The sequence below is a fragment of the Sinocyclocheilus grahami genome, unplaced genomic scaffold (assembly GCF_001515645.1).
Source record: "Sinocyclocheilus grahami isolate Dianchi unplaced genomic scaffold, SAMN03320097.WGS_v1.1 scaffold410.1, whole genome shotgun sequence".
In the NCBI taxonomy this organism is placed as follows: Eukaryota; Metazoa; Chordata; class Actinopteri; order Cypriniformes; family Cyprinidae; genus Sinocyclocheilus; species Sinocyclocheilus grahami.
This window is the reverse complement of record NW_015505589.1, coordinates 884,538-893,808: the sequence shown is the minus strand read 5'-3', so window position 1 is coordinate 893,808 and position 9,271 is coordinate 884,538. Positions and strand designations below refer to the sequence as shown.

At 41.1% G+C, this 9,271-nt stretch overlaps 1 protein-coding gene across 1 annotated transcript in view; it reads left to right on the top strand.

Moving 5' to 3' along the window:
• The first annotated feature begins 690 nt into the window (after positions 1–690).
• The window catches only part of LOC107550917 (transmembrane protein 132C), a 69,559-nt gene continuing 60,978 nt past the window's right edge, over positions 691–9,271 (top strand). The window contains exons 1-2 of the mRNA XM_016232366.1: positions 691–707; positions 1,276–1,462. Of these exons, the coding sequence (XP_016087852.1) occupies positions 691–707; positions 1,276–1,462 (204 nt within the window). The remainder of the gene's footprint in view (positions 708–1,275; positions 1,463–9,271) is intronic.

Sequence of the window (9,271 nt, the reverse complement as noted above, 5' to 3'; positions counted from 1 at the left end):
ATTTTTATTGTTGTTTAGGAAATATTTACCTCTTCAGTTTTGATACTTTCAGCCTAATTGGGATTGGTAATTCATTCAAAACCCCTCACTGTTTGTTTTGTTTCAGAGAGACGAATTATAGTCTGTGTCCAAAAGCTTAAGCAGCTGACTTGTTGCCTCACTTTCCTATCAGGCTTTATAGGCAACGTTTGCGCATGAAGGTACCTCCCGAAACTGATTTAGGACAGAGTTCTGAGGCAGCATATTAGTTTAAGGATCCACAACAAAATAGAGAGAGCAACTAACAACTAAGTAAATGTGTAATTAGCCTACTTCAATACTAATTGTGCGCTAGTAATGACATTACAAGTGGAAAAGGTTGGCCCAAAGTGCACATGTACAAACAAACTGACCAAAAAATTGCAACTTTCATTAGTTTATTGGATAGTTATTAGATCTTTTGTTTTCTTATGAATATTGTCCCTATTTATGTCCAATATTTGTAGCTTGAAGTGAATCTTAACTTTTTCAGAGCAGTAGCTCAACTCAGACTACTTTAAATTAATAGTAGTTTGTAACTTGGTAAACTACATTTTCAAAGAAGCTTCTGGTATCTGGATCTATCCTGGCCATTTGCTTGAAAAGTTCAGGAGTTACTGATGTAAAGCCGAGAAAAACATTAGAAATGGTGTTGTTGTTCTTCAACTCTGCATGCAATTTGAGGCAAGGTGATAACCACCTCAGGCAGAAAATGAAGTTTATGTGTCTTTGTTTCTCTGTCTGTCTCTCTCTCTCTCTTGTTCATTCTTCTGTTCCTGTCATTTGCAGTCTCTGTATGTGTCTACCTCCATCTGTTCCCTGTCTCTCCATATCACTTCCTTTCTTATACCTCCTGCCTTACTTTTCCCCTCTGTTGGGTTTCTCCTCGCAATCCTTCTTTTAATGTGTTGCGGTGCGGTAATCGCTGAGAGCTGTGTCATTGCACTCAGCAGCTCTTTTATGATGCTTCTCACTTGCTCCTTGTTCCTCGATCGACTCGTGACGGTAAACTCTAAGTGACTTGACGTGGCTTCAAACCTGCTTCCTCTGGAGACTTGTTACATCACACGATCTGTTATTTTCAATTCTCTCTATGTGGTCGCATGTGTCAGTTGCATAATATTTTTATATAAAAATGGATCATTCTCAGCGTGAATAGTTCTTGACATTGTGACCGCTCTCTCAAAATCACGGTACGGATTATTTGAAAACTGTCAGTTTCAAAGCACCTTTCTGTCTCTCTCTCTCTTTCTTCAGCGTGGAGCCGGGCTGGCAGAGGGTGGTTCAGGTGGATCTGGAGGTGGACGGTGTCGGAAGTACGGTAGGCAGCAGGTCCATTTCCTGGGCTGTGGAATATCCGGGCATCAGGGCCAGCAATGAGGAAACTGAGACGCAGATCCACCTGGCACAGAAAGACCTAGTTGGCATCGTGCCGCTGGCTATGGTGAGAACATCGTCATTTCGGCGCTCTCTCAGGGAGGCGTTGGGTCTCTTCGGGGAGTTCTGGGACTGACAGATAAAAGAGGCAGGCGGTCACGCTTTTTAGTTGACTTAGATATAATGTAAAAGAAACCGCCTGGGTTGTCATGACCATTTTTTCGGTTTAGCATAATCTCATGTTTTAAAAAGCAATGGTCCAGTAAAAATATTGAAGACACGAGTGACCAGAATCAAATATTTTAAATTACAACTACAATTATTTTGATATTCTTAAACAGTTTGCATTCTACACTCTTAGAAAAAAAATGGCACAATAGCTGTCACTGGGGCGTATCCTTTCAGAAGGTACTAATAGATGCCTAATATTAACTCTCCCCACCAGAGTATTACTTTAAGTCACCAGCCACAATTTTTTAAAATTAATTTATTTATTATTTACTTAATTACTTACTATATTACTATATGAATATTGTGTACAAAGTGAACAGCTGAATAATTAAGACATGAAAATGTATGAATACATACACATACACATTGGGTGTATAACATGCACCCAAACACCTACATATATATTGTTAAGCGTGTATACACACGTATACATACACATACTGTACATACAAACCCCTTATACATTGTACTGTGTATGCTCGCAAATTCATAAATGCATACATACAAATGCATACATACCCACGTATGCCTATATTCAGACACTTGACAGTGGAAAATATTTTAACTAATTAGAACATAGAATATATGAATAAAAGAAAAGTTACTAGTGACATTAACACCACTTATCTCTTAGGATACTACTTGTTTCCTTTAATATTAACATAAGCAAGAACTAAATGAAGGTGGTAATACACTAATCTGATTGCCGGATATCAGTTTCTTGTCGAAAAATTAACAAACAATATATACAATTATTTGAAACACTTAGAGTACACCCCTAAGCTTGACCACTAAACTATTTTTACAAATATATTTTGTCTTACTAATATCTTATATATAAGCTCTTCTAGGGGTAACACATAACTTAAGCCAAATTTCAAATATAGGCACAGACTTCCATTTCTGTAAAACTGCCTTCTTTGCTAAGATCATACATAAAGAAACAGTTTGTGACACATATTTACATCCTATGCCCGAAGTATCTCCAAAAATGCCCAGTTTTGGCCGAGGTGGCAAATTGATTTTATATGCTTCTGAGATAAATCTGAATATACTCTGCCCGAGTTGCCTGATTTTTATGACATGACCAGAAAGCATGAGACAACATACCTTCAGAGATGTTACATTTGTTAGAGGATACATTTGGCTAAAATGTATGTAGTTCGGTTCCTTTTCCCAATCTTGCCTAATATGATTAGTGTTTATGTTCACCTTATCTAGTAATAAAGCATAAAAGAAAGAAACAGTGCCTAGTTCTATTGAAATGTGATTACATAGAATTCCAAGTGTTTGATGAATAGATATGTTTTCAAAACCAGTGAAATATTTCCTAGCAAAAAAAAAAAACTGTAGATAAAATATCATATTTTAATTTAAGTTGACTAAATGAGCCAAATTTATTATCAATATATAAGTCTCTATGGAATTTAAACCCTTTTGCTTCCATTGGGAGAAAATCTTGTCTTGTATGAATAGATATGTTTTCAAAACCAGTGAAATATTTCCTAGCAAAAAAAAAAACTGTAGATAAAATATCATATTTTAATTTAAGTTGACTAAATGAGCCAAATTTATTATCAATATATAAGTCTCTATGGAATTTAAACCCTTTTGCTTCCATTGGGAGAAAATCTTGTCTTGAAAGCCAGGGGTAAAGGTGTGTTTTTTACAAATTGGGCTGTCCAGATATACAGTAGCCTCTATGTAGAAGATCCAAAAATGATTGAATATTTTAAGAAAGTTATTTATTACTATATTTTCATTATAAAAACTTGAATCAGTATTTATTGGACTATTCAACAAAGCTTCTAAAGATGTCTTCCTATAGAAAGTTATTTCTAACCAAACCCATTCTAGTATCTCTGTATTCTCTGGAGTTTGTCTCCACCAGGAAAGGAACTGTAAATTATCGGCCCAGTTGTAACATCTGAAGGAGAGAAGACTAAATCCTCCCTCTGCTTTGGACTTGCATTATGTTTTTTAGATATTCTGACAGCTTTATATTTCCATATAAATGAAATAATTATAGACTGTAATTTTAAAAATATTGACTGGTATGAGAACTGGAATGGGAAGAAAATGACATTTTGATTGCATTGAACTTAAATATAGAGATAGGTAAAGTCCTCCAAAATGTTATATTATCTTTTAGCTGATTCACTTTTATGTCAATTTGCCTTAAGTATCTTTCATGACCCCCAGGATATTTTGTTGTATGAACATGTAAATATATCAAAAGAAAGAACAGAGCTACATTCATTCTTTTTTATCAACACACAACAAAAACAAAAAGCTGAGAAAATTGCACTGGTATCCAAGACTTCATCTGGATCGGATTCAGAATGATGAGCAAAACATGAATTATCCAATTCATGACTCCAATTGAATCCGTGTATCATTCGATCATTTGTTTTTTGATTTAATATTGAAAGTAGAAAAATGAGAAAACGGCTCCTTTTTCGTTTTTTTGTTTTTTTCCAAAAAAACGAAAAATGAGAATGCAGCTTAAATTTTCGTTTTTCGTTCAGGGGTAGAAATATTAATAAACAGCTTGAATATTCAATTTCTACATGTGGACGGGAATTAAACGCCCCTTTCTGCTGATTGGTCAGCCAAAGTTCAAACCATGCCATCATCAGTTCTTCTGCAGTATCACGCAGCAGAATAATAGTCCTCTGTTGCCGCAGTTGTATGGATCCAGTCTTTTTTCATCAAATTAACAGGCTAATGAATAGCTCGACACAACTCATACCTGGGCAGAGTCTAGACAGGCATTAATCAGAACAATCAGTGCAGACAGAAACCATTTTAAGGACAGCTTGCAGGAAGGAAATGTGCTTATTGATGTAATACTTTATTATTTTTCTCTGATTAAGAGCACCATTCAGCCTTGACTGTGCTGAAGAATATTCAGAGGTTGCTTTGCTATTTCTTCAGAAATGTGCTATTGAGGAGTTCCAGAATAATTACATTTCATTATTTTCATTGTAATTGTTCTTGAATCAAATTTGCTTGAAATGGTCCATTTTTAAAGAATGATATTTGAGTCATTTAAATGATTTTGTAGATAATTTTTTTGTGTGTGCATATGAATACACTATCAATCATGACCTCCTTTCTTGCTAATTCTTGTGTAATAATTATTAATCATAAGGAAAAATCAATGCGAATATGCAGTCTCCAACTGGGATCTACACAAACATCAATGGGTCTATTAATGAGAATGACAATAATAAATATATAGCAATTAGATATTTCACTTAAACTCTTAACTGTTCATGGTTAAGTGTGCTGTAATATGTTAAAATGTTTATGTTTGTCTAAATAAATCAGATCAATGTCCATCTCTCTTGACACACATTTCTTACATTTCTGAAATCAATAATGCTTTTTGTCCATTTGTCCATTCAATAATGGAATCAATTTGCTGCAATCACTTGATTCTTTATGAATTATTTCCGATATGTTCTCTGTCTCCAATAGTTTTCCATAAGGTTGCGTAATAATTTAACCTAATCTAAGTAATAGACAAAATTATATCTCATTTATAGGTAATCCAACATATGATACCTCAACATATTTGCATTTTCGATGAGGTATTAGTGAAATACAACACCTGTGATGGTTTATTAATTAATCACCCTCCTGTGCCCTCTCATCTGAGACCCTGTTTGGCCATCTGAGGGACTTCAAAAGTCTTCAACAGCTGGGATTCAATGCTGCAGTGCTTGCTGTCACACTTCACTGTCCCCTCGCTAATCATTTGGCAGTTCCTGTGCCACTTGCTGCTTGTTGGTTCACCCCGTAATTGTCTGGCACGTGGTTGTGGTATTTGAGGTCTAACGGGAGAGTTTTGGCGTGTATGAGGCTCTTGCTCCAGACTCTTTAGGGCAGAGTGAGTGGTTTGGCTATCGCTTAGCTCCAGACGAGGTCTCAAGTGGAGGAGCTCAGGGAGTCATGCATGACTAGGCAGAAGGACTTCTCTCAATTTTTGTGTTTTGGATGCTGAAGAGGCATCCGCTCTGTGTTTGATAGTTTTTCATGTGCTAAATCGCTGGAGTTGAGCTGAGGTCTTGACGGTAACGTTTTATATGTAAATAGGCTACTAGGACTGTTCAATTAAAGATGTTATTCAGATTATTTTAAGATATAATTACATAATATGCTTATTATTTAATCACATTTTTGCATATATCAGTATTTGCTGATAAAAGCCCACAAATATTGCAGGAGACAAAATATTTCTCACTAGAGGAAAATTATGCATTGTAGAGTTCATGTACTAGTTAAGTTGTATAACTTGTGATTCCCTTTCAAGGAAATTTCGAACTGCGTCCTCTAGGGGTTGCTATGGGGAACGCCTCGTCGTGACCCGTGTCTGAAGCATACATTCAATAAACACCAACAACATGTTGGCCGGCGACAGCCTATGACGTCACTACCGGTGCGACTATAGTATAAATAGGCGCCGGGAGAACACGTCATCCTCTTCTTCGTCGTCATTGACTGTTTTGTTTGAAGCGTGCATTCCGGTGGTAAGAGCGATCTTTCTTCCTTTATTATGGCAAGCACTAGCAAGACGTTTAGGAGATGTGTGCATCCATGTCTTTGTTATTTGACACCTAATGACACACATGATCTTTGCAACTTTTGTTTGGGCGAAGAGCATGTATGCGATGTCCTTGAGGGGGCAATCTACGTTAACTGCGAGTGTTTTGCAATGAAAAAGCTCCGCTCTCGTTTGTCTCTCTTTTCGAGGAAATAGGGGCAGCCGTCTGCTCCCTGCGGTTCAGGACCCGCCACTGCTAAGGCACGGAGGAGAATGAGATCATGGGGATCTCAGACGTATCTGGCTGATGAGTTTAAGGAGGGGCTTTCCCTCTTGCGCTCGTCAGCCGTGGACGAGGGTGAGCCGCTGGAGGATGATGTGATTTCCCTAACATCGTCTGATCCAGGGGCCAGTGCTCTGCTGGGCTCGGCCCAAGAAGAGCAGGAGATGTCTGAGGAGGGCAAAGAAGCTGAGGCTGAGCCTTCCCAATCCTCCTGCCCTGCGTATGATGAGCTACTGGAGGTTATGGATCGCGCCACGGCGAGGCTAGACTCGCCGTGGAAGCGGGCCAAGAAAGTTAACGCCGCAAGGTTGTCTCGACGAGCGTTATCTGTCTGACCATAGCCCTCCAGCTCAGGTGAGCCTTCCTTTTCTTCCTGATCTACATACGGAGGTCGAGAAGGAATGGAGGAGGCCGTTTTCCTCATGCATCTATCAGTTCCAGCATACGAGTAATGCCAACATCGAGGGGATGTGCGAAAGCGGCTATGAGAAGATGCCCCCTGTAGAAGAGACACTGGCTAGCTATCTTTCTATGGGTGAGACATCCTCTCTTAAGACTCCCTCATTTCCATCTAAGCCCCTTCAAGATACATCTCGCTTAAATGGCAGGGCATACGCATGAGCAGGTCAGGCTGTCGCTTCGTTGCACATGATGGCGGTGCTTCAGGCATATCAGGCTGATCTACTGAAAGACCTGGATAAAAGATGAGGGCCTTTCTCCCAATGAGGTAGCTGAGTTGCGCCGCACCACATATCTTGCTCTCCGTGCTACTAAGCAGGCCGCTTCTGCTATGGGAAGGTCTATGTAAGAGCGCTTTGAGTGCCTAGAAAAGCGCTATATAAATGTAATGAAATATTATTATTATTATTATTATGGCAGCCATGGTGGTAACAGAGAGACATCTGTGGGTGAACCTGTCAGATATCGGGAAGAAAGAGAGGGGCTTTCTTCTCGATGCTCCGGTTTCGCCTTCCGAGCTTTTCGGTACCTCCGTCAAGACGGTGGTTGAGAAGTTCTGGGAGGCGAAGGCGTGCTCAGCGGCCTACAAAACCTTCATTCCACGAAGGTCCAGGTCTGAGCACGAACAACCCAGGGGTCCTGGCAGAGACGGGCACAGAAGGCTAGTGTCGCGGCTCGCGCTCCTCCCCCACCTGCATGTAGGGCTGGGAGGAATCGCGGGTCAAAGGTAGGTAGGCAAGACCTGAGGGAGGTGATCCAGATGAGGCGTCAGCGCTCTCGTCTGGACCAGAGTGATACCTGAACATCTACTCATCTCCCTCAGGGGGTTTAACATCTGCCCTTATCTTCCCCTTCCTAATTCCCCTGTAACCACCATCATCTCCACCTGACCGAAGTTAGGTAGGAATCTCCTTGGCCTGCATTACAGTCTCCTATGCTGGAACTATGATGTTTTTGGTTGGTTCTGTGTCTTAAATATTAGTAACCATCTTATTGATGGTCCAGACTAGAGGCTTCTTCGGGCTTTGCTTCTTGAACGGGGCTCCTGCGCGGGAGCCATGGTGGGTGAGTACAATCCATTTTGAAAATATATTTAATGCGCTGGTGGTTGTGTGAATTCCGTCTGCTAGCCTTCTTTGCAGTGTTTTCCGAGACCTGTGTGTTCTGTCCTTTTCTAGGGTAGGTCCTCGGTGAGTACCCCCTCTGCTGGACTCAGAACCGGGTTCTCGACTTGCAGTGATGACCTCACTCGTCGAGGCTTGATTCAGTCTGTATGATAGCCCTTTTTCCGGCTTCATGCTTCCTGGATCATGCGGTCAGATCACAGGCTTCTGCGGGAGCCTTCTTGGTCATCAGGCCCCCAGCACAGCACTGCAATTCTCCTGGGTGTCCGGGCTGGGCTTATGCTTTTCAGGCTGCCCTGTCTGGTACGCCATATCCAGGTTCGCCCCGAGGGGCTTCCTGTGGACCACAATATCCCCTCTTGCTGAGACGTCGAGCGGGAGGTATGAGTGGCGTTTTGCGAGAACCCTTCTTGTAAAGTGCTATCGCAGGCAGTGCTCCCCTCGCCTCAGAGGGTTGTCTTTGAAGCTTGCCACTCCCATTTGGCTCAGTACTTCTGGGCATCTGTGAGCAGATGCTTGGGAATCTCTATAAAATCCATGCTATGGTAAGTGCACACGCTAAGCTTCTGTGCACTTTCTAAAATCCACATGGTGGTAAGTGTGCACGCAAAGAACTTTGCGCACTTTCTAAAATCCTGTATGGTAAGGGTTATGCGTTATTAGCCTTGTTCCCTTTCTCTGAGTTGGCTTAGACCCCGGGACTCACCTTGGGCTCCACTCAACTAGTGTGTCTCTGTTGACACACTTTTAAAGCATTGCTCCCCTCACTGTTGAGGGTTATTTGTGAGCATTGTGCTTTCTTCTGAGCGTTCGAGTTCTCTCCCCTTCTGAGGAGTTGAATTCCCCGCTCCATGGGCTGTTCTCGTGGTGGTGTTTAGCAGTGCTCCCCTCTATCAGAGGGTTGCCTATGAGCACGCTACTCCTTTCTGAATTTGGAGTTCTCCTCTCACGTGGAGAGTTGAGTTCTCTGTTTCCTAGAGCACTTGGAACCAGCAACATCAGGCGAACTAGACCCTTCCTCTGCCTCCCTGATACGCTGAGTTTTTTGGCTAAGCTTGCAGTACGCTTTCCCTTCAGGATTTCTACGAACATGCTGTAGGTCGAGCCCCCTCTCGGCTGAGAGCTGGGTGTTATGCTCCCTCAGCTAGGTAACTTACTGCTAGCCATTCCAGCATTATACCATAGATTGAGTTGATGACTTCTCAAACATATTGTTCTTGGGATGCACCA